Source organism: Oncorhynchus masou, chromosome 18 (assembly GCF_036934945.1).
Source record: "Oncorhynchus masou masou isolate Uvic2021 chromosome 18, UVic_Omas_1.1, whole genome shotgun sequence".
In the NCBI taxonomy this organism is placed as follows: Eukaryota; Metazoa; Chordata; class Actinopteri; order Salmoniformes; family Salmonidae; genus Oncorhynchus; species Oncorhynchus masou.
The window spans coordinates 39199308-39225316 of record NC_088229.1 but is presented as its reverse complement, the minus strand read 5'-3'; the positions used below and the strand labels follow the sequence as shown (position 1 = coordinate 39225316).

General features: G+C 48.5%; 1 protein-coding gene across 1 annotated transcript in view; it reads left to right on the top strand.

The window, feature by feature from the left end:
• LOC135504561 (microtubule cross-linking factor 2-like) overlaps nt 1-24908 on the top strand; it is a 65353-nt gene extending 40445 nt beyond the window's left edge. The window contains 13 exon segments of the mRNA XM_064923266.1: nt 2931-2993; nt 3846-5055; nt 5058-5164; nt 6391-6504; nt 13241-13369; nt 14074-14304; nt 14474-14528; nt 14531-14622; nt 14744-14911; nt 19457-19711; nt 20841-20914; nt 20997-22605; nt 22812-24908. Coding sequence (XP_064779338.1) covers nt 2931-2993; nt 3846-5055; nt 5058-5164; nt 6391-6504; nt 13241-13369; nt 14074-14304; nt 14474-14528; nt 14531-14622; nt 14744-14911; nt 19457-19711; nt 20841-20914; nt 20997-22605; nt 22812-22964 — 4260 coding nt within the window. The 3' untranslated portion in view covers nt 22965-24908.
• The last annotated feature ends 1101 nt before the right edge of the window (nt 24909-26009 follow it).

Here is a 26009-nt window from a genome sequence, read left to right as displayed (position 1 = left end):
ATATTTTCATAATTAATTGGGTGACACATTACCTTTAGCTATGCAGAATATCTCACCACTGTGCGTTTCCATCTCCTCTCCTTTATTCCCTTCTAGAGCGCGCGAAGGGCTGTCAACAGTTTAGTGAAATATGTTTAGTTGTGAAAAACATGTTACTATCGATGTTCCCGAACAGATTTCACTTGTTTTCCCAAATTAAGCACTGGGTAACTGCAGGAACAGGGTTGGAGAGCCTATGGCATACAGAGTTTGGGCGAAATATCAGCTGTCGCGCTGCGAGATCATACTCCTCAAACAGTGGTTGATGGAGTGAATGGAGTGAAATAAGTGTTGTTATAATTATTTCTCGGCTGATCATATGAAGCACAGCTCCTCTATAAAACCGAAGTAGCCTATAGAATGGACTGGTTGGAAAGTGTGCAGCCTCCAATTCGTTATGTAAGTGCATGTTTTTTTATTTAACTAGGCAAGTCAGTTAAGAACAGATTTTCATTTACAATGATGGCCTACCCCGGACGACGCTGTGCCAATTGTGCACCGCCCTATGGGACTCCCAATCACGGTCAGATGTGATGCAGCCTGGATTCAAACCAGGGACTGCAGTGATGCCTCTTGCACTGAGATGCAGTGCCTTAGACCACTGCACCACTCGGGAGCCCGAGCCTGATAATGGGCCATTCTAAATCTAAACTAATTTGACATATTAGTAAAGACAAGATTTAATTGAAATTAATTGAAATTCAAAAAAGATTTGAGGTCACTGTGTTTTTTATTGATTTTCTAATGGGAAACTAGATTTATGAGGCACCTGGTTGCAGTTCCTATGGCTTCCACTAGATGTCAACAGTCTTTAGAAATTGGTTGATGTTTTTCCTTTAAGAAATGAAGATGTACGGCTGTACTTTCTAAGTGTCAAGCCAAGTAGACTCTTTTGTTTGGTGCGCGCGACCTGTAGCTCACTCCACTTTGATTTTATCCGCTATTGAACGCAGTATAGTCCGTCTTAAATTTTATAGATTATTTACGTTTTAGGATACCTAAAGTTGGATTAGGAAAGTTGTTTGAAATGTTTGGACCAAGTTTACAGGTAACTTATTAGATCATTTGTAGTTATGTTGGGCGAGTTGGAACCAGTGTATTTCTGAATCAAACGCGCCAAATAAATTGACATTTTGGGGATATAAAGAAGGAATTTATCGAACAAAATGACCATTTGTGATGTTTCTGGGACATATTGGAGTGCCAACAGAAGAAGAAGATCTTCAAAGGTAAGGCATGAATTATATCGTTATTTCTGACTTTCGTGTCACACCTGCTTGGTTGAAATATGATGTATGATGTGTTTATATGATGGGGCGCTGTCTTCAGATAATCGCTTGGTTTTGCTTTCGCCGTAAAGCCTTTTGGAAATCTGACACGTTGGCTGGATTAACAAGAAGTTAAGCTATATTTTGGTGTATTGCACTGTGATTTTATGAAAGTGAAATATTTCTAATAATTTAAGTTGAATTTCGGGCTCCGTAATTTCACTGGAAGTTAGCGGAACGTCTAGCCATAACAGGTGTTAATGAACAGTCAATTACGGTGAGACCGGCAGTCTTTTGCATGATAATAACCGTCACACCCCTGGAGATAACAAAATAGGTAAAGGGGACAGAACTTTTTTATGTGAGATGTTTGTATCTTATAGGTGTTTTATAGATGAGTGGGTATTGGGGTTTAGCTCTGTGTTAAAATGGTGTAAGCCTGCCATGTCACAGTGGCACCACGACATCCCTGTTACAGCTGGCCTGTCGAAACCAATGGTCAAAACAAAATTTAAAAAAGTGTCCCAAGGTCGGGCGATACTTGGCAGGGATCAATACTTCCAGTATCTCTCCATTGATTCTACCTTGAAGTTTAGCGCCATTTAAAGGTTCTCAGCCACCAGCCACCAGCTAAACTGACATTGTCAGCAAACGCAAAATGGGGATTGAGGATTGGATGCATCTCTTTATGCTATACCGGCACCGCTTTAAATCCAATCTAGTTACTCTGCTCTCTAGCTGGATTTTTTTGCACTGGGGGGTAATTGGTTCTGGATGTTGTGCGTGTGTGTGTGTGTGTGTGTGCATACTGTACATATGTGTCCACTGTGTTAAAGGCTCTATACTGTACTGTGGTAGCAGGGTCGTGTTTGTTTTCAGCTTGATTTAATAAAACACAGCAGAATGGACTGTGGATATCCCTGCCTTTTTCACCAGCCAGCTCAGTGCAGAGAAAGTAGCCAGTTTCCATGGAAACGCCTTGGCGAGATAAGCTTGTACTGCAGCACGTCTGTCTGTCTGTCTGTGTGTGTGTGTGTGTGTGTGTGTGTGTGTGTGTGTCTCTCTGCACTCTGGTAGGAATTAGGATTTATTAGGATTTAACTCCGTGTACTGAAGCCCAGGTGACCAACGGGAGGGGCTGGCTATCGTTAGCAACGCTGTTCCTTTTCTCTCTTTATGGTCTCATCTCAGTTTACTATCTTCCTCTCTTCAGCTTTCTCTTTCTTTCTTTCTTTCTTTCTTTCTCTATCTCTGTCTCCCTCTCCCCCTCGCCACCCCTTCCTCTCTGTTTACATAGCAGGAATGCGGTCAACTGTAGCTCCACACCCCTATCAGTGTCACTGTGGGGATTAACATCTCCATGGTGATGATAAACTGGGTAAAGTGGCAGGGGTGAAGGGGGCGACAGGGGCAAGTTGGGTGAGCGAGTGGCGGGGGAGAAGGCTTGGAGATTGGTGGTATTATTATTATGTTGTATAACGCCTTGGCCAATGTGCTGCTGCATGCTCTTTGGGGGTCTAGGGCCTAGGCTGGGTTACTGTGAAAGCACTTGGTTAATTTGATTTGTTGATTGATTGATTGATACTAATTATTGTCAATACATGTGTTTCCCTCTATTTTCAGAACTCTCTGAAGAAGCGAGGCGCTCGGCCAAACAACAAGCCAGAGAAGAAGCTGTCTCCCCAGGTAACCCAGACTTACAGAGACAGTTAAACTGATTGTTCTCACTTTCGCGACCTGGGAAGGAGATGATACACTTCCAAGTTAGCGCAACGTTTGACTAGTTTGACAATAGCAGATCAAGCTTTTGCGCACATTCCTCTCTCTCTCTCCTCTCTCTCTCTCACGTTGAGGTTGTGGTGGTACACAATGTGTGTGTGTGTGTGTGGGGGGGGTGTTTTTAGTATAATGAGGACGTCAAAAGCCTCTCTCGTCCTTCATTCCTGTGGGGATGAGGTTCATGCTTAATATTATAATATTGGAGTGCAAACGTACTGTAAATAGTATAAACCCTCTCCAGACTGTGTTTAATGTTCTGGCAAATAGTCTATAACCAATAAATCACACAACACAAAGTATTATTTAATGGGCCTGGATCATTTTGGGCCACTTGGTTAAATAATAAATGGAAGGGAATCTGAGTAATACCCTCTGCAAAATAAATGTGGGTTTAATATTCAAAATGGCTTCTGTCTGTTATAAATACACCAATGTCCCTAAGTGCCCCCAGCCACCACACATGTCATATCACTGTAATACAGCGTGCATGACTTCCCGTTGTTGCATCCACCTACCCCACTTTGCCTAAAAAAATCCATAACTTTGCATTGGTCTAACTATTTGCTGGGGTTACCATGAGGATGTCAGATGAGTTCAAGCTATTATGTTAACAGAAAGAAACAATTCACTTTTTTCATTTGTCATTTTGGCCTCATAGTCTTTCTCTCTGTGATATGTTAGCTGGAGATATCTTGTATTTTTGTGTGTGAGTTAGTTAGTGTGTTGTCAGTGTTCCTAACTACCTGTCTATGTGGCCAGCAGGAGGACAGTTCTGACCTCAAGTGCCAGCTCCACTTTGCCAAGGAGGAGTCAGCGCTCATGTGCAAGAAGCTGACCAGGATGGCCAAGGACAGCGAGGAAATGCGGGAGGAGCTGGCCAAGTACCGTTCGATGTACGGCGATGTAGACGCCTCGCTCACCGTGGAGGAGGTCAACGACTCGCCCCACACGCGCGAGGCCGAGGTCAGAGTTCACCTGAAGCTGGTGGAGGAGGAGGCCAACCTGCTGAGCCGGCGCATTGTGGAACTGGAGGTGGAGAACCGCGGCCTGCGTGCCGAGATGGACGATATGAAGGGCCAGGAGCTGCCACCAGGCCTGGGGGTCGGCGGCATGGGAGGACATGGAGGAGGAGGTCTGGAGAACGTGATGGAGCTCCAGAGGCACCTGCAGTTTGTCGAGGAGGAGGCGGAGCTGCTGCGGCGCTCGCTGTTGGAGATGGAGGAGCAGAACAAGCTGCTGATGAACGAGATCAACCGCTACAAGTCGGAGCTGCCGCTGGCGTCGGACCCAGACCAGGACGACTCCTCGTCCATCTCTCTCCTGGAGGACGGTCATGGTGGGGGGGCTCTGATCAGCACAGAGGCCCCCCAGGAGGAGCTGCTGCAGGCCGCCAGGCTCCAGATCGGGGATCTGAGCGGCAAAGTGAAGAAGCTCCAGTATGAGAACCGTGTGTTGCTGTCCAACCTGCAGCGCTGCGACCTGGCCTCTTACCACAGCTCTTCCAGGCCCGCCCTGGAGACCGACGCAGAGGCAGGGGACTCAGCTGAGTGCCTCCCCAGCCAGGCTCACCGCGAGGGCCCCATCGGAGGGGAGAACGAGCCCCTGGAGGAGAGAGAGAAGAAGACGTTCACTGGGTTTCCTGTCCCCCTGGGGCTGAAGGACCGTGAATCCCTGCTAGCCATGAGGGACCAAGCCCGCCTAATCTCTACAGCCATCCAGCTGCTGACTGCCTCCGACTCCAACTGCCCTTCCATCTCCCTCTACCGCAAGATCTCCTCCGGGGAGGCTGCAGAGCCATGTGTCCCAGAGAAAAGCCAGCAGGCCCAGCCCTCAGCGCTCCAGGATCTTCCCCTGGTGGAGGCTCTGACGGGCAGGCTGCGAGCACTGCACACCCAGCTCCAGGCTTTTGTGGAGCGGGTTGAGAGCCTAGGCACCACCCCCTCAGGGAGGGCACAGGTGGAGGGGGCATCCCCCTGCCTCTACTGTCCGAGGCTGGGGACTCTGTGGTGGGTGCACCCTCTGCCTGTCACCCCTGCCCTCCAGACGACCAGGCGGGTGAGATCCCCGCAGAGCAGAAGGTAAGAACAAACCCCCCGACTCCTCCTCTTCCCACCCCTCCTTTATTATCGATCGTGTTTCTTTCCTTTTATTTTTATATCCTCTTTTTTTTGTTGGTAACAAATCTATTATTTCTGTCCTGTTTGCTCTTTGAACCACGTTACGGCTTACTAATGCTCCTCCTCCATCCCAGCTCACACTATGGTTTCTCCCTGGCACAGAATGCTGCCAGTACGTACACATGATACGCATGCTGCTTTGACGCCTTACAGCCTGCTATAGATGGTACATAGAGCTCCGGCCTCAAATGCAGCCACCGCTGTGCTGCATGACATGATAGGGTGATAAGGAAATCCTAGAAACCATAAACCACCGTCTATTTACACACATCAAGAGGCAATTGTCATAGCCATGTAAATGTACTGTATCTGCGCGAGTAGGGTTATTAAGGTGTAAAATAAAAGAGCGTATTGAATTAGACTTGTTGAGTACCCTGTTATTCTGATAATGAATGTTGTAGAGGCCAAGGACGTGCCTGTGTGGTTCAGAATGGAGGAGAATGAAGACAGAAGCAAACCGTGTATCAATAGTGGTTGGTTTGCTCGTTCAGTAGTTGTACTGTATTACTTACTATATGTAGCTCAGCACACCTAGGCCAAGTGTTTAGGATATAACTTTAAGTCAGTCTAGTAAAGTTGGTTCTATGCTTTTAATTAAGCTACATTAGAGGCCTACTGAGTGCCAACCCCGTCCGATCTCTCCCCCCATCCCTCCATCTCTCCCCCCCCCCTCCCCCTCACTGCATGGGCACCGTGATCGCCGTTTTCTGCACTTGTTTCCTTTTCCTCTCTCCTCTCTTTTGATTATTGTAATCCCCTCTCCTTCACCCCCTTCCCCTCCCCTCCCCCAACCCCCCAGCCGTTGCTCGCACTTCTCCTCATTGTTTTGATTCTGTTTTCCACCCTGTCCTACACCACTCTGAAAAAGCTGTTTTTCCTTTACATACTTTTCTTTGTCCTGTGAGGTTCATTTTTATTATTTGGAAAGTGTCTTATGGATCGTCCATTTTGGTTCTATTGTTTTTATCTCTTTTTTGATTTGGTTTTTTTTCGATTCACTACCCCCCCCCCCCCCTCCAATACGTCTCCTCTCATCCTCTTCCTTCCCTTCCTCCTCTGTTCGTCTTCCCCTCTTTTTATTATTATTATTTTATTTTTTTCATTAACTTGCCCATGCATGCATGCAGCAGCCCAACTTTAGGGACCAATCAGAGCGCGATGTGAAAGGTCAGAAGGAGGAGGGTGACAGCCGCACTGACCGCAACCAGACCCAGGAAACACAGGAGACGGACACAGCTCTGGTAGGTCGCTGCTACAGTACAGTCAAAATACACACGCACAAAATCAAATCCAATCAAATTGTATTTGTCACATGCTTTGTGAACAACAGGTGTAGACAAACAGTTTAATGCTTATTCAAGGGTCCTATTACAACAATGCAGAGTTAAAGATACACAAAAATTGCAAGGAATAAATACCCCGTGAATAACGAATAACGATAACAGGTAAAAAATAAGCTGGCTATATTCAGGGAGAACGTGCAAGGGTAAGAGGCAATTGAGTTAGCAATGTACATGTACAGTAGGTAGGGTAAAAGTGACTAAGCAACGGGTTAGATAATAGACAGTAGCAGGAGCATATGTGGGGAGTGTGAACGAGTGTGTTTGTGCGAGTATGTGTGAGCGTGGTACAGTTGAAGTCGGAACATTTCGGTTGGAGTCATTAAAACTCGTTTTTCAACCACTGAACAAATTTCTTGTTAACAAGTTGTTTACAGACAGATTATTTCACTTATAACTCACTGTATCACAATTCCAGTGGGTCAGAAGTTTACATACACTAAATTGACTGTGCAGCTTGGAAAATTCCAGAAAATTATGTCATGGCTTTAGAAGCTTCTGATAGGCTAATTGACATGATTTAAGTCAATTGGAGGTGTACCTGTGGATTTATTTCAAGGCCTACCTTCAAACTCAGTGCCTCTTTGCTTGACATAATGGGAAAATCTAAAGAAATCAGCCAAGACCTCAGAAAACAAATTGTAGACCTCCACAAGTCTGGTTCATCCTTGGGAGCAATTTCCAAATGCCTGAAGTACCACGTTCATCTGTACAAACAATAGTACGCAAGTATAAACACCATGGGAGTATAAACACCATGGGACCATGCATGTCTCCTAAAGATGAACGTACATTGGTGCAAAAAGTGCAAATCAATACCAGAACAACAGCAAAGGACCTTGTGAAGATGCTGGAGGAAACAGATACAAAAATCTATATCCACAGTAAAACGAGTCCTATATCGACATAACCTGAAAGGCTGCTCAGCAAGGTAGAAGCCACTGCTCCAAAACCAACATAAAAAAAGTCAGACTACAGTTTGCAACTGCACATGGGGACAAAGATCATACTTTTTGGAGAAATGTCCTCTGATCTGATGAAACAAAAATAGAACTGTTTGGCCATAATCACCATCGTTATATTTGGAGAGAAAAGGGGGAGGCTTGCAAGCCGAAGAACATCATCCCAACCGTGAAGCACGGGGGTGGCAGCATCATGTTGTGGGGGTGCTTTGCTGCAGGAGGGACTGGTGCACTTCACAAAATAGATGGCATCATGAGGAAAGAAAATCATGTGGATATATTGAAGCAACATCTCAAGACATCAGTCAGGAAGTTAAAGCTTGGTCGCAAATGGGTCTTCCAAATGGACATGACCCCAAGCATACTTCCAAAGTTGTGGCAAAATACCTTTAAAGACAACAAAGTCAAGGTATTGGAGTGGCCATCACAAAGCCCTGACCTCAATTCCATAGAACATTTGTGAGAAGAACTGAAAAAGTGTGTGAGAGCAAAGAGGCCTACAAGCCTGACTCAGTTACACCAGCTCTGTCAGGAGGAATGGGCCAAAATTCATCCAACTTATTGTGGGAAGCTTGTGGAAGGCTTCCCGAAACGTTTGACCCAAGTTCAACTATTTAAAGGCAATGCTACCAAATACTAATTGAGTGCATGTAAACTTCTGACCCACTGGGAATGTGATGAAAGAAATAAAAGCTGGAATAAATCACTCTACTATTATTCTGACATGTCACATTCTTAAAATAAAGTGGTGACCTTAACTGACCGAAGACAGGTATTTTTTGCGAGGATTAAATGTCAGGAATTCTGAAAAACTGAGTTTAAATGTATTTGGCTAAGGTGTATGTAAGCTTCTGACTTCAACTGTATGTAATGTGTTGGAGAGTGCATAGAGTCAGTACAAGAGAAAGGGACAATGTAGGTAGTCTGGGTAGCCATTTGATTGGCTATTTAGCAGTCTTCTTTAGCAGTCATATGGCTTGGGGGTAGAAGCATTTCAGGGTAATTTTGGTTCCAGACTTGGTGCACTGATACTAAGTCTGGAAGAGTCTATGACTTGGGGTACTGGAGTCTTTGACAATATTTTGGCCCTTCCTCTGACACCGCCTGGTATAGAGGTTCTAGATGGCAGGGGAGCTCGGCCGTACTCACCACCCTCTGTAGCGCCTTGCGGTCGAGTGCCCTTCAGTTGCCATACCAACCGGTGATGTATCCAGTCAAGATGCTCTCAATGGTGCAGCTGTAGAACTTGAGAATTTGAGGGTTTGTGCCAAATCTTTTCAGCTTCCGGAGGGGAAATAGGCACTGTCATGCCCTTTTCACAACTGTGTGTATGTGGACACCGAGGAACTTGAAACTCTCGACCCGCTCCACTACAGCCCTACCGATGTGGCGTGCTCATCTCTCCCTTTCCTGTAGTCCACAAATAAGATCCTTTGTCTTGCTGACGTTGAGGGAGAGGTTCTTGTCCTTGCACCTCACTGCCAGGTCTCTGACCTCCCCATAGGCTGCCCCATCGTCGTCTGTGATCAGTCATACAACCGTTGAGTCGTCAGCAAACCTGATGATGGTGTTGGAGTCGTGCACGGCCACACAGTTGTAGGTTAACAGAGAGTACAGGAGGGGACTAAGCACACACCCCTGAGGGGCCTCCGTGTTGATGATCAGTGTGGAGGATGTGTTGTTGCCTACCCTCCCCACCTGGGAGCGGCCCGTCAGGAAGTCCAGGATCCAGTTACAGAGGGATGCGTTCAGTCCCAGGGTCCAGAGCTTGGGGATGAGCTTGGAGGGTACTATGGTGCTGGTGCTGTAGTCAATGAACAGCATTCTTACATTAGGTATTGCTTTTGTCCCAGTGGGTGAGGGCAGTGTGGAGTGCAATAGAGATGGCATCATCTGTGGATATGTTGGGCGGTATGCGAATTTGAGTGGGTCCAGGATCTTTGGGATGATGGTGTTGATGTGAGCCTTGACCAGCCTTTCAAAGTGTTTCATAGCAAAAGTAATTTAGGCAGGTTAACTTGGCGTTCTTGGGACAGGGACTATCGTGGTCTGCTTGAAATAAGTTGGTATTGCAGATCGTGTCAGGGATAAAATGTCTGTGAAGACACTTGCCAGCTGGTCAGCACATGCTCTGAGAAAGTGTCCTGGTATTCCGTCTGGCCGCGCAGCCTTGCGAATGTTAACCTGTTTAAAGGTCTTACATCGGCTACAGAGCACGAGATCACACAGTCGTCCGGAACAGCTGGTGCTCTCATACATGGTTCAGTGTTGCTTACCTCAAAGCTTGCATAGAAAGCATTTTGCTTGTCTGGTCGGCTTGCGTCACTGGGCAGCTCACGGCTGGGTTTCCCTTTTTAGTCCGGGATAGTTTGCAAGTCGCCCTGTTACATCCATCTAGCATCAGAGCCGGCTTAGTAAGATTCGACCTTAGTCCTGTGACTTTAGTCCCCCCCCTCCCCCCAAACACACACACTGGGCATTCCTTGATGGCCCCAACATGCGGTTTAGGCTGTCTTTAGGCTTGCTTCCCTCGTTCTTTCATGTGGGTGAATCAGGCTGGATTCACGCTGCTGCTGTAAACACAATGACATCACCTCTTGAGGCGAGGAGAGGACGTGTCTGCTGCTCAGTGTTTGTTTGGCCTTTCTATAGGTCTCCTTGGAAACCTGGGCTGTGAGGGGGAATCGGCAGAAGCATTGAAAAGAGCAGAGAGAAACACAATCGCCACAGCCTGTTCTCCTGTTACAGGATATTACAATTATGGTTTTATAATGTGGGAGTCATGAAGGGGAAGGTTTCTCTCTAGACTGTATTGTAGCACATAATCAGTTAGTCATCTGAACACACCACAGTCTTCATATACTGAGAGAACTAAAGAACCTTATTGTTGCTGTCAGTAGGCTGCAATAACTCAGTTGATTTCTCTGTATCTGCTGAATTAAAACGCATTGAAATCAAGAATGATATAATAGTAGGCGATGACAACTATGAACCATGACAACATAGCGGGCCATATTAAATTGGCTTGTGGGCCACTTTTGGCCCCGGGCCATGTGTTTGAGATCTGTAGGCCTATTAATTTAACCTGTGTCTCTCTCAGTAATTACAACATTGCAGACCACTGTTGGCTTTAAGACATCTGTCATCCACCCTGCTCCTCTCAGTGACCAGTGATTAGGCTGCCAGGTCAGGGACAGAGAAGTCCAGGACCGGGCCCGGGGAGGGAAGGACAGGGGACAGGACTGTCAGGCAGTCACACCGTGGCACCGTGCCAGGCGATGATGTTATCACACACAGACTGCCTGAGTGCTATGTCTGCCTGTAGAGACGAGGCCGTCGATAGAAGCGAGACAGGGCTGATGTATGGACGTGGATGTGGGAGTGTTGGTGGGAACCTGGGGCCCATCAGGTTGACTGCTCTACTCATTTGGGAACGTGGTTTCAAAACGTTGCGCAACGGAAAATGAAAAGGAACGTTTCTTATTGGACAGGTTCAGGTAGTCTCTCCCCATTTCAGTCCGTTTTCTTCTGTTTGGTGCCTAATGAATTTGGACCAGTTCATTCTCTCCACCCAACCCTTTCAGGGTATAACTCAGTAATGTACGGTATGATAATCTGCTACTCCATTTCTTATCCAGAATGTTAGAAATAGGGTACTATATCCACGTGATGTTGCCATGAGCAGCACCAGAGATATTTGAGATTAGCGAGATGCAACACTTCGCTCTCACACAGTCACACACAGTATCCACGCATGTTCACGGGTTCTCGCTTCGCACCGTTCACAGCATGGTAGCCAGGTCACCAAAGCAGTGGAGAAGTTGAGCCTCGCGCTTTAACTCTCTTATTTGTTGCGGAAATTGACCCCTTATGTTTTTTTTTAACTTTCTGCATCTACGTCATATCGCTGAGTCTACTTTTAAAATGGGAGATTCTAGGGCAGTGGGGCAGTGGCGTGGGGCAGTGGCGTGACAGACATAAAGCTATGAAGGGCAGTGGCGTGACAGACATAAAGCTATGAAGGGCAGTGGCGTGACAGACATAAAGCTATGAAGGGCAGTGGCGTGACAGACATAAAGCTATGAAGGGCAGTGGCGTGACAGACATAAAGCTATGAAGGGCAGTGGCGTGACAGACATAAAGCTATGAAGGGCAGTGGCGTGACAGACATAAAGCTATGAAGGGCAGTGGCGTGACAGACATAAAGCTATGAAGGGCAGTGGCGTGACAGACATAAAGCTATGAAGGGCAGTGGCGTGACAGACATAAAGCTATGAAGGGCAGTGGCGTGACAGACATAAAGCTATGAAGGGCATCGGAAACTGACAGCAGGTTATCCATTTATGTACACGGAGTCTGCGCCTGAGGCTTGCCTGGGAAATGTAAGCCCTTCATACACTTTTGGTCTACGAGGCAAAATATGCATTGAAGTGTGAGGAAACGACCCAGCTGAAATTGAGCTCCCCTCACTCTTGCTCCTCAATCCCTGTGGTGAGGAATTCAAGGTGTGTCACGCCCTGGTCTAAGTATGTTGTGTTTGTCTTCATTTATTTGGTCAGGCCAGGGTGTGGCATGGGTTTTTGTATGTGGTGTGTTTGTATTGGGATTGTAGCTTAGTGGGGTGTTCTAGTTAAGTCTATGGCTGTTTTGAAGTGGTTCTCAATCAGAGGCAGGTGTTTATTGTTGTCTCTGATTGGGAACCATATTTAGGCAGCCATATTCTTTGAGTGTTTTGTGGGTGATTATCCTTAGTGTCCTGATGTCCTTGGTCTGTGTTTATTTACACCAGTATAGGCTGTTTCGGTTTTCGTTACGTTCTTTGTAATGTTTATAATTGATTCGTGTTTTACGTTTGTTTAAACATGGATCGCAATCTACACGCCGCATTTTGGTCCGACTCTCCTTCTCACCTAGAAAGCCGTAACAAGGTGTCAGAAGTCACTTACAGAGGCTGCAGGGTAGACGAGTGGTGGGTGAATTGCACAACAACCAAGAAATGATTCCAGCAACGCCTGTCAAGCTTACATATGAAAAATAAATGACACAGTACTTTCACTTATCTGTCAAAGCCCTCAGAGAATCGCAAGACAAAGCGCAATGGTCGCCGTCTTTATGCTTCAAAACACAGCAGCAACTAGTAGCCAAGCGCCATTTAAGCACAGATATCCATGGCACATTATGCACACAGTGGATATTAAATAATGGAGTTTTCATTTTCAAACCTCACAAGCCTTTAGAGTATTAAAATGTCCTCAGGGTATCTCAGTCTTCCACCCAACACCCCCGTCCCCAGTGTCCCACCCTATCAAATGTTACGCGCTTCGTGCCTGTCGGTATAAAGGAGGCCATTTGAGTTCGCAGTTAGTGGGTTAACGGTGATGGTGGGGCTGGGTCGGGCTGGGAGTGACCCCTGCCGCGAGTTAGCGGAGGGTGAAGAAGAAGAACATTATGGGGAACGGTCGATGCCCCTCTCACTGACAAAAGGCGAGGATTGTTGTTCCCTGTTTGGAACAGTTATGATCAATAAATGAGACCATGTTGGTTGTGTTATACAATCTAAAGGAGGATATTTTTTCAGTTGGGAGGTGGTGTATTTTACTCCACGCTATAATGGTGTACTTCTCTCTCTCTCTCTCTTCCCTCCCCCTCGCTCCCTCCCGCCGTCCTTCCCTCAGCAGATCAGTGAGCTGCAGGCCCTTCTGTCGGATGCGAGGGAGATGGCTCACGGGACGCAGGAGGAACTGACTCTGGAGAGACAGGCCCACCGAGACCACACCCACAGCAGTTCTCAGACAGTCTCACAGGTACACAACCATGGAGACACGACTGTTCTATATCTATGGGCACAACCACAGAGACACGACTGTTCTATATCTATGGGCACAACCACGGAGACACGACTGTTCTATATCTATGGACACAACCATGGAGACACGACTGTTCTATATCTATGGGCACAACCACGGAGACACGACTGTTCTATATCTATGGGCACAACCATGGAGACACGACTGTTCTATATCTATGGGCACAACCATGGAGACACGACTGTTCTATATCTATGGACACAACCATGGAGACACGACTGTTCTATATCTATGGGCACAACCACGGAGGCACGACTGTTCTATATCTATGGACACAACCATGGAAACACGACTGTTCTATATCTATGGGCACAACCATGGAGACACGACTGTTCTATATCTATGGGCACAACCATGGAGACACGACTGTTCTATATCTATGGACACCACAGTCACTACAGACAAACCCTGCTAAACCACGCATTGTCACTGTCACGTCCTGTCAATGCTAATACAGAATATGCGCCCCACTGGAGAACAGTATTGTATCGCTACTATATATTTAACAACAGTTTATTCCATACATGCACCCACTTAGCAAACTTCACAAACAACTGCTATGAAGCTAACCCCTTATAATAACAAATGTGTCCCTGTCGCCCTCACTAACTGGCCCGTGTCCTGTGTGTGTGTGTCCCCAGCTGCAGGAGGAGCACCAGAAGGCCCTGACGCGGAGGGACTTCCAGCTGCAGAGTCTGAGTCTGCAGACACGGCTGCAACAGAAGTTCTGGAGCCAAGAGAGGAACCTGATGGTGCAGGAGTCCCATCAACTCAAGCAGACCCTGCTGCTGCTGAGCCTCAAGCTGCGCTGCTTCCTCAAACAGTGGCGTCTGGGACGCAAGCTGGACACGGAGGCCAAGGATGTCCTGGAGGTACGGGACTGGTTGATACCTTCTCCTTTTGAATCAGTCACTTAGTCGTGGCAGAATTGGTTGGTTGGTTGGTCGGTTGGTTGGTTGGCTTGCTGGCTGATTGGCTGGCTGACTGACTAATTGTTTAACAGACTGACTGACAGATAACGTGCTGTGTGTTTCCCTACAGGTGAACAGTCTGAAGGACCTGTACCTGCTGCTGGAGGAGGAGAGTCTGGCCGCCCACCAGGAGACAACAAGATGGCCGCCGCAGAGGAGCAGCCCCTCAGCCCCAGCATCTCCAAGGAGCTCTGCCTGCTGGAGAAGAGCTACAAACAGGTACAGGACACACAGGGTTAACACGGGAAAAAATAGCATTAAAGCAGGCAATATCGACGAGGTCTTTTTAGGCAATATCGACGAGGTCCTTCACTGATTCTCTATCCTGTCCGTGGCCTAGACGAGCGGCGTGAGCAGCACTCTGGCGGACCTGAAGGGAGCGCTCCAGGATCTGAGCGGAGAGCTGCGAGAGGAGCGCCAGGGCTCACAGGAACTCACCCAGCAGTTTGCCCGTGCCAAGGCCTCCTGGGAAGTGGAGAGGACAGAGCTCAAGAGCCTCATCACCCAGGTAAGACCAGAACACCTACTGAAAGTAACTGGCATTAAAATAGAGTTACTCAAATGGAAACTTGAAGTAGGTGCACTCAATGTGACTGACATGGTATTGAGTCAGCGACTCTATTGAAACGCTCTGTCGCATAGTTTTGAACCGACACGCTTAGAAATAAAGGTGCTGTCTAGAACCTAAAAGTGTTCTTCGGCTGTCCCCATAGGAGAACCCTTTGAAGAAAGCTTTTTTTGCTGCCGATTAGAACCCTTTTGGGTTCCATGTAGAACCCTTTCTACAGAGGAGGGTTATAAATGGAACCAAAAAGGGTTCTCCTACGGGGACAGCCGAAGAACCCTTTTGGAACCCTTTCTTCTCTAAGAGTGTATAGCTAGTTGACCTAAAAACCATCTAAAAACCATCTCAACCATCAGATGCTATTTGGGCCATTGTAGAAGCCAGGTTATTATGTAGCTTACAGACCATTATCTAGGCTTAGCATAAAGCCTCCCCTGGGAGGGCAGTAATTCATCAGGCCTTTTAGCACCCTGGTATCACACAGACTACTGGAGAGAGAGGACAGATAGTAGGACTCTCGTCACCAGGGTTACGGTCTCTCCCTCTCAGGCGGTAGAGTCATTACTTTAGTGTAGATTCATGCCAGATCAGTCAGATATTCTATAGCTACAATAATTTCTCCTTTTGGCTACCTGGATGTCTGGGGCAAAGCCATTGATTTGTACGGCCGTTGAAGTGAGGATTTATAGTGGAACTATAGCTATCCATTCAGCGTGCAGGAGAGCACGCCGTGAAGCTGTACACAGATCAAGTTACCCGTTCTTGTAGGATGACATGACCTGCCATTTGTTACAATCTACTCACTGGAGAAAGCTGCCGAAGCTGTGGAGGATTGTGTTACAGATCAGTATGAATCAGTCACTGGGGTTTTCATTTCATCACCAATGTTCAGAGTAACGAATGGCTTGAAACTGCTCATATCCTGAGGTGGTGGATTTGTACCAATCTATTTGTCTGGTGTTCCGTCTGGCTGTCTGCTTTGCCCTCAGACCGCCGTTCAGTGTGTGTGTGTGTGTGTGTGTGTGTGTGTGTGTGTGTGTGTGTGTGTGTGTGTGTGTGTGTGTGTGTGTGTGTGTGTGTGTGTGTGTGTGTGTGTCTGGCAGTGAGAGATGAGTTTAATATCCAGACAACGTTCTCATAACAGCAGCCTCCGCAATGACTTAAACTAACATGCTTTGAGACAGGCCACTAGATTACAGCAAGATAATATATAATATCAGACCAGGGGGGAAACAGAAGGAGAAAAATACAAAAGTAATTAGGAGGAGAGATGAAGAGTAATAATGAGAGAGATAGATAGATAAATAAATAAATGGGGGAAGGGGGAGAGAGAGGGGGGGGGTTGTGAGTGGTTGAGAAGGAGAGGGAGGGGCACAGTACAGTAAACAGTTTGAGGCATGGTTCATTGGTCCTGTCAGACTGTTCCCTCCTCCTGCGGTCCCTCCTCCATGGCTCTGAAAGGGCACATGTAAATGGTGGGGGATCCCCACCTGGTGAAACCACCACAGCCACTCAACACCATAACTGGGTCACAGTTTACAGCCATGGAGGAGTGGGCCGGGCCAGGTCTTCCTCATCCTCCCTCCCTACTCACGAATACCCCGTAGAGGCTTTTGTTTCTCTCCTCCATGGCAGTAGTAATGTGTTGTGTGTCTGGGAGAGAGGGGAAAAGGGGGAAAAAGGAGGATAGGGTGAGAGGGGAAAAAGGGGGATAGGGAGAGAGTGGAAAAAGGGGGATAGGGAGAGAGGGAGAAAGGGGAAAAATGGGGATAGGGAGAGAGGGGAAAAAGGGGGATAGGGAGAGAGGGAAAAAGGGGGATAGGAGAGGGACAGAGGGGAAAAGGGGGGGATAGGGAGAGAGGGGAAAAGGGGGGGATAGGAGAGGGGAAAAGGGGGGGAGGAGGGACAGAGGGGAAAAGGGGGGATAGGGAGAGAGGGGAAAAGGGGGATAGGGAGAGAGGGAAAAGGGGGATAGGGAGAGAGGGACAGAGGGGAAAAGGGGGGATAGGGAGAGAGGGGAAAAGGGGGGATAGGAGAGAGGGGAAAAAGGAGGATAGGGTGAGAGGGGAAAAAGGGGGATAGGGAGAGAGGGGAAAAAGGGGGATAGGGAGAGAGGGGAAAATGGGGGATAGGGAGAGGGAGAGAGGGGAAAAGGGGGATAGGGAGAGAGGGAAAAGGGGGATAGGGAGAGAGTGGAAAAAGGGGGATAGGGGAGAGGGAGAAAGGGGAAAAATGGGGGATAGGAGAGGGGAAAAAGGGGGATAGGGAGAGAGGGAAAAAGGGGGATAGGGGAGAGGGACAGAGGGGAAAAGGGGGATAGGGAGAGAGGGGAAAAAGGGGGATAGGGAGAGAGGGGAAAAAGGGGGATAGGGAGAGAGGGGAAAAAGGGGGATAGGGAGAGAGGGACAGAGGGGAAAAGGGGGATAGGGAGGGAGGGGAAAAGGGGGGATAGGGGGAGAGGGGAAAAGGAGGATAGGGTGAGAGGGGAAAAGGGGGATAGGGGAGAGGGAAAAAGGGGGATAGGGGAGAGGGGAAAATGGGGGAGAGGGGGAGATGGGGGAAAGGGGAAAAATGAGGATAGGGTGAGAGGGAAAAAAGGGGGAGAGGAAGAGAGGGAGAGAGGGGAAAAAGGGGGATAGGGAGAGAGGGGAAAAAGGGGGATAGGGACTGGGAGAGAGTAAAAAGGGATTCTTGTGCTATAGTTCTAGACCTTTATTAAACTTGATACAACTGACTTCTTTCTCGTTGATATTTCCTGATTAAATAAGGCCCTACATGGACTGCAGGAGGGGGTCACATGCTGTAGCCTTGGGTTAATTAACGTCCTGATTTGTGTTCTGTTTGTGAACTCACCGGAAGACCCAAATGCCAGAGTCGTAATTCAGTTGGATCACTTTAAAATGGCGTCACCTGTGTGAATCATGGCCATAATCAAAGCGTTGGCTCTCTTTCCCCCAGGTCTGGGATCATTTGTAATCTGAAAGGGCTGACAGGTGACTTTTTTCTTCTTTTGGAGAAACTCATTCGTCATCTGCTGCCCCACCCTGAGAGTCATGCATGCCCACACACACACACACACACACACACACACACACACACACACACACACACACACACACACACACACACACACACACACACACACACACACACACACACACACACACACACAGACACACATAGACACACATAGACACACATAGACACACACACACATAATTCTACAATGCTCCCTTCACTCTATAAACTATGCTGTTACTGCTGCCCTTGTCTTGTGTAGACCCACTGGTCTGGTGCCCAAGAACTGGATGGCACAGCTGGGACCAATCTCTCCCTGATCTGCTCTGCCAACCACATCAGTAGGATGCCATCCTGGCAACGTGGCATGGCACCGGCAGCTGTTGCACTGTGGAACCAGGCTTAGGGCCTAATGCCTACAGATGCCTACAGAAAACCCACTAAGGAAGTCTGTCTACAGTGGATTTTGGGGGAATCTGGGGTGAATTGGGAGCGTTCAAAGCAAATGTCTTTCTTTTTGCTATAAACCTCCAGACAACCATTAAGTCACAGCCCCGCAACGCCTCACCAATAAAACTCATTAGGGATATTCATCATCACATGAGATCAACGCTCCGTCGCCGTCGGAGACGAATGGCGTAGTCATCCAATAGGCCGCCCAGACTCCATTAGCACCATATAAGGCCAGAACCTGTAGTCGTCCCTACCGTAGCGATTGATGGGGCTCCCTCCGCCGAAAGCTGTGAGCTCTAATGCAAGAAAGAAACGAGACAGACTCGTAAAAAATATAAAGAGCAATCGCCTCCTTGAAGCACTGCTTGATTCATTCTAATGGGGGGAATTGGAGAGGAGGGAGAGGTGGAGAGAGGAGGAAAAGAGGACGAAGGGAGAAACGTAGTGGGGGCGTCTTCAGCTGTCGCCTCTTTAATGTGACTGAGTTTCCAGGTTTTGGTCTGTTTTCTCTTCCGCCTCAGAAACAAGGGATGCCTTGTTCAAATTGTCACAGACACACAAAGCATCTGCCGTCGTTCTTCATAGGGCTTTCTCATTGCTCTCCGTATCTGGTTGTATAGAGGGAGAAATACTAAAGAGCAAATAAAGTCTGTTTAGATATTCACATTAGCGATGCTGACATTTAGACTTTTTTTATGCATCGTTTTCTCTTTCGTCAACCCGCCCTTCATCCACATAATATGTCATGACCCTCAGCCCTCACATCACTAATTCAGATAAACACTAACAGCTGTTCTCAGAGACCAGACAGAAAGAAAGAGAGAGTGTAAATCAGTGAGAGTGGAATTCAAGAAGTTTTTCTGCAATTGGGCATTTCATCAGCTGTCGGCCTACATCTAATTTAGCTGTTCAGAAATGCATGGAACCAGAACTTGTGCACCAATCGCACTACACCTCTCATAATTTGTCATGTTCATGAACCTCACCCAATCCACTCTCTCCGTCACCCCCTTCCAGCTGGAGAGCAAGTTGGGCCAAGCTGTGCTGGCCGGGGGAGAGAAGGACCACCAAGGACCTCCCGACCTGAAGATGGCCCTGAAGAGGGAGCGTGAGGAGTACCCGCACCTCCTGGCCGACTCGTACGCCGCCGTCATGGACCTGACCAAGCAGCTTCAGACGGGCGAGAGGAACTGGAGCCGCGAGAAGCTGGAGCTTCTGGAACACTTCAGTCAGGAGAGGGGCCAGTGGGAGCAGAGGCTACAGAACAAGATGGTAACGAGATTTCTTTGCACCTCAGAGCCTCTACTCTAGCTTCTGTTCTATTCTATTCTAGCATAGTCCAGGCCTAGCCATGTATACTGAGAGAGGGACACTTAGCCATGAGTACTGAGAGTGACACGGAATATCCTTGTGACATCTAATGACTATCCTCGTTTTCCTTCCTCGGGGTGGTATTTTGATGGGGTGGAAAGAGAGGTTTTCACGGGTAGGAAATTGTGGGCTTGTATGCATTCCTGTACTCTATGACTATAGGTTTAGCGTTTTCCATAGAACTTTCACTGTGGGTGGATGACTGGCCAGTACAGGAATGCATGGACAGACAGCATGCTGCTGAACAGGAGTGTGTCTGCTGCGTGGTCTAACCACACTGGAGGCGTGTGTGTGTGTGTGTGTGTGAGCACGTGCTCGTGCATGGTATAGTCTGACTGGCCCTACTACCAGCCCAGCCTCATTACCTGTGCCTGTCATCCAGTCTATCCCAAACTGACTGGCTGGTCTTGGAAAATAGGACTCTCTCTCCCTCGCTCCGATACTCATTGTGGCAGAAAATTGTACAGGAAACGTAGCACTGAGGCCAAGCACACAAGAGGACATGTCATTATTTCAGACAGACGCCTCTTTCTCTCTCTACTATTTTCTCCAATCTGTCGCAGCACTGCTGTTGGTTTTGTTCACTGTGCTTCAAAACACCCTGAAAACAAAACCTGTTTAAAAAAACAAACAAGTTGTTTCCTTTCCTTCATGAAGTAGACAGCAGTCATGTACTGTAGGATTCCAATGAGCCTTCCCCATCCTTCCTCTTCTTCCTTCCTCCCTCCCCTCCTCTCCCCTTCCCTCCTCTCTCCTCCACCCCTCTTTCCTCCCTCCCCTCTGAGAGGAAATGGTTTTTGTGTGTGTGTGTGTGTGTGTGCGGGTGTGTGTGAGCTCATCTCCCTGCGAGCTGAACGGTCCTAAGTCAGCGTCACTACTTGGACAGCGAGCCCTCTGTCAGGGAGAGATACTGTATCTCCTTCATGATGCCCACATCCCCATCATGTCCTCCATTAAACACTACCTATAAAACCTAACAGCCTGGCTGGGCCGGCAACTTAAAACCTCTCCTTGTTTCTCTCCCTTACAGTCTCTGCACGAAAAAAACACCTCCGAAAGGGAAACTGCAACAGACGCTGTTACAAATGGAAGCAATTTACCAAGGTAACATTGGCTTTGAATGTATTCAAAACTACATTTCAGTTATCATGAAAAATGTTTAGTGATGTCATTTTTCTCCACCCAGGACCAAATCCATCCCAGAGTTAGAGGGTCTGCTGGAGGCCTGTCCTTTCCTTCCGGGTCAGGAGGTCAACGGGACAGCCAATGAGGAGGGAGAGAAGGACCAACCCAACACCCAGGCCCCTCCCCTTCTAGCCCACACAGACCTGGGTGACCTCACCAGGAAGAACTGGAAGTACTTGACCAATGAGGTGGCTATGATGGAGCAGGGTAATGCCCCCTTCAAGACGTGGGACTGCCCCAGCTCCCCCAGTAGTTTCCTGGGCCTGGGGAGCATCCAGAGGAGCTACACGGCCCCCGACAAGACTGGTATTCGCATCTACTACAGCCCCCCTACCATGCGCCGTATGGAGAGCCAGCTAGCCAAGGAGAAGCAGGACAAACCTCAAGCGCAGCAAGGCCACCTGTCCCGGGCTTCAACTCCGTCAGACGCTGGGGCCCCGGAGGGCCAGCCTCCCTCTTCCTCTTTTGCCTCCTCCTCTTCGTCCTACGACCAGTGGCTGAGCTCTCTGTCCGAGCAGCACAGGGAACTTCTGGAGAACAGCAGCGGTGGCGCGGGGGTGGCGCCCTTCCACGGCCTGGAGATCTCTGCCAACCTCTCGGACGACATGAAGGAGATGACCAACTGTGTGCGCCAGGCCATCCGCTCCAGCTCTCTGGAGAGGAAGTGCAGCAAGGACGCGGGCAGCCAGACGGTGGGGGTGTCTAGCCGCTCCACCCAGACGGCCCAGTTTGTGAGTGTGGGACTGCAGACAGACGGGCTCGGGTCTCGGGGGGTGGGGGGCCTCCACACCAAGTCCTCCTGGTCCCCCCGGCCCTCGTCCTCACTGGCCTCGGCCCGCTCACGCCACATCTCCTCGTCCCTGGATAAGGTGCACAGCCGCATCGACAGGCCCTGCTGCTCCCCCAAGTACGGCTCCCCCAAGCTTCAGCGCCGCATCTCCGCCTCCTCCTCCAAGTTGGACGGAGTGGGGTCGTCCTCGGCTTCCTCCCGGGATCGCAGCCTGTGGAACCTGCACCAGCGCTCCTCGACCTCCAGCGGCTCGGCCTGGGCCCGCTCCACCACCACCAGGGACAGCCCCGTGCTCAGTGGCCTCAACGACGGCCTGTCCAGCCTGTTCAGTGTGGTGGAGCACTCAGGCAGTGTGGAGTCCCTATGGAAGAGTGAGCCGGGGGTCAGCCCAGCCCGCCAGGCAGCAGGGAAGCCCTCTTCTGGCCCTGCCCCCGACACCGGAGCCCAGAAATACGGCCCATTACAGGAATTCTTCAGGAACGTATGCGGTCGGACCGGGACGCCCATGCCTGGGGGAGGGGAGAGAGGGCAGAGGGAGGTGGGGGCCACGGATGAGCCTAAGCCAGAGTGCCTCTCCGGGGCCTCGCTGGTGGGGAACGACAGTGTCACCAAGATCGTTAACAAGAGGTTCATGAGACAGATGCCCAGGGAGGAGCTTGGGGCCAATGCCAGGGACCCCAACTCCAGGGACCCTACCGCCAGGGACCCTACCGCCAGGGACCCCACCGCCAGGGACCCCACCGCCAGGGACCCCTCCACCAGGGACCCCACCACCAGGGACCCCACCGTCAGGGACCCAACCATGAGCTCTAGCATTGAGGTAGGTCCCACACACACAGATACACACTCGCACTCACGCACAGAGAGACAGGCGCACACACATACATTCACGCAGAGACGGGTATACACATGAACTTGCACAAGCACACACACAGGGCATCATATCCAAGCATATTATTTAAGCAGCTTCGTCTTTCATTGGATTGGATTATAACGTAACTATTTACTGTCTCCTTCTTGTCCCAGGATGCAGTGTGTGATTGCACCTCCCAGGCTCTGACTTCCTGCTTCGTCCGGCCCTCCCGCTCGGCCACACGCCATTCACCGGGCCTCTGCATCCACCTCTCCCAGGAGTCTCCAACGGCAACAGAGGAGAGATTGGATCCAAGCAATGAGTGATGGATCAGAGAGAGCACGGAAGCTCACACTGCCACACACACACACACACACACACACACACACACACACACACACACACACACACACATGCATGCTGCCTCGCCAACACACTGCCACATAGGCTACAGTACTGTCACAAAATGTACACATACATACATACATACATACATACATACATACATACATACATACATACATACATACATACACCTGCAAACCGCCACACAAACACACTGCCACATGCATAATGTACATACACACAATTCCCCACAAACTGCCACACAGAATCACTGTCACACACGCGCACGCACAGACACAGATGTCTAGGATTGGAACTAAAACCCAAGCAGAACATTCTAATGCCAAGGATGAAGGAAGACCACAATCTCCTAGGATTCCTCTCTGACCATCATATCCACTGTCAACTACCAGCAGGACAACCCCACTTCACACACAAGTCCCTATATAGTGCAGCATTTAGGGAACAGGGTGCCATTTTGGACACTGTGGATTTATATCACGTCAGAACCCTCAGCACTCTGAATTGCACAGGGGAAAACATCCTGGACTATTGAATTACAACCTCTTGCCGTTATCAACCATCAAAAAACGCCTGTTCAACATTTCTCCATTTAAAAAAACGTCTTTTTTTTTACGTCAACTGCCTGATGTTTTGCCTGTTGTTTTCCCAGAAGACTATATATGACGTTGTTATGATATACATCGCATATGATATGATCCTATGTTTCCTGAATGTTGTTTGAAGGTTTGTCATCTGCCTGCTGTTGGCACACAATGATAGTATGGTGGTTAGGACTATGAGGGGTGTCTCCCGTGTGTACTGTACTGTAGGCTGTATGAGTATAGGAGGAACTATACTCTTATTTAAACCCAGCTGTAAAGATAACTCCCTGCCAGGAAAACAACGCAAACTCCTTGTCCCATTTCGAGACAAAATGCATTCCTTTGTTAAGTCACAATTCCACTGACACTCTGGGTAATCTGTTCAATTGTGCGTGTGTTTCTTTTTCGTTGACTGCCGGTGTGTTCCTGACCTCCTTTCTCCTGCTTTGTGTAACAACGTCCTCTGCAGAAGGTGGGCTCGCTACTTTCTCACGTCATCACTCAATTCTTGAGATCCTTGGTGTTATATGTTTAATGAAAAAACGTATCTTTAAAATGGGAGGGAGGGGGGGGGGGGCCTTGGTTGTGAAGAGGGTTATTTGTACCTTGAAATGAAATCCGAGACGAGAGAGACTGAGAAATGGTCTAATTATATTTGATTGATTCCTTCCATTTTGGAGTGTCCCTTTAAGGTCTGATAGCTGTCAGTCAGCCTGTTACTATGGTGACTTTGAAGTGCCTGTTAGACTAGGTCAGCTCGCACCAAACGGCATTTAACAACTAGAACCCCAGATTGTTGTTCTTATAATGATTTTAGACACAAGGTGGATATACAGTATACTCTTATGTACACGTCATGTACACAGAAGTAACATGTCGTCACCAACTCTTAAAAGCACGGAGAGAGAGAGCGAATGGTTTACGTTCTTTTGATACCAAGGAACTTTTTTCAGAGAAGTAAATTATTTGTAATTTTTTTTATATATATATATATAAATGTTTATATCTGTTTGTTTTTTCTCTCGGATTGCAATGGTGCTGAACTAATAGTGCAGATTCTTCCCTGATTTTAAAAAGAGCTTTTTACAAGGCTTTTTAGGTTAGAGAAAAGGCTCCGTTTTTGCTATATTGGCAGTGGCACACAGTATTCTATATAAATGGCTATTGGTTAGGAGTCAGTCCCTGGCAGGTGCCTTAAAGATGAGCATGTCACTGTCATAAAAACACTGATTTGGCCGCTACCCCTGAGAGCCTCAATGAATGTGTCCCCCCCCCCCCCCCGCTCTCTCTCGTTTTCTCTTCCCCCCTCTCGCTTTCTCTTCCCCCTCTCCCTCTCGCTTCTCTCTTCCTCTCCTCTCTCTCTCTCTCTCTCTCTCTCCCCCTCTCACTCTCTCTCTCCCCCCCTCTCTCTCCCCCCTCTCTCTTCCCCCTCTCTCTTCCCCCAACCTCTCTCTCTCTTCCTCCCTCTCTCTCTTCCTCCCTCTCTCTCTTCCCCCTATCTCTCTCTTCCCCCTATCTCTCTCTTCCCTCTCTCTCTCCCCCCCCTCTCTCTCTTTCCCTCTCTCTCTCCCTTCTCTCTCCCCCTCTCCCTCTCTCTCTCTCCCCCTCTCTCTCTCCCCCCCCTCTCTCTCTCTCTCTCCCCCTCTCTCTCTCTCGCTCTACCCCTCTTTCTTGCTCTCTAACTCTTTCTTTCTCTCTCACCACTCCCCCCCTCTTTCTCTCGAGAAGCTAAGTTGAGAAGCTAAGTTAACATGCTCTTTTGTTTGTGTTGCTCTTCTGGTTCTAAGAACGGGGCATTATAGTAGAAGGCTTTAGTATTAAGTCTTTAAATGACCTTGTGGTTCAGACCCACAGTCTCCCCCAGGCCCAGCCATCCAAACACTGACGAGCATGATTTCCAGTCCACACAGGCAGACTAACTGGTCTGGTTCCTCCTGCCTTTGATAGAAGCTGCTGCCAAACTGTCCTCTGCTACCTCCCTGCCCTCCTCACAAACAGGACCTGGAAGAACTAAACGCAATACCGGCCGACCTGCCCGAGGCCCACCATGTTTTTTGTGTTGTCGTTAATAAGGTCACTAGAGTGCCTTTCTAAAATAAAGTTGGTCTTGTTGAGCAGCAGCTCTTCTGACAACTGCGCTTTGCCCAGTTACCTACAGTCCCCCGTGGTCCAGATAGATACAGACTGTGTACAGTCAAGTTAGTGTCAGGTTTATAGGCTTACTCTGCAAGGCCTCTGCCGTCTCATTGTCATCAGAACATACTGAAGTGTTACACAGTATCAAAGACCACTTTGCTCTTCTACTTTCCCAAAACAATTAACAGAGCACATGAAGTGAATGGAAAAGTGAAGTCCTTGAATTATGTCAATTGAAAGGGAACTGAAAATATGATATGTTTCTTAATACACTTCAGGTTTTTC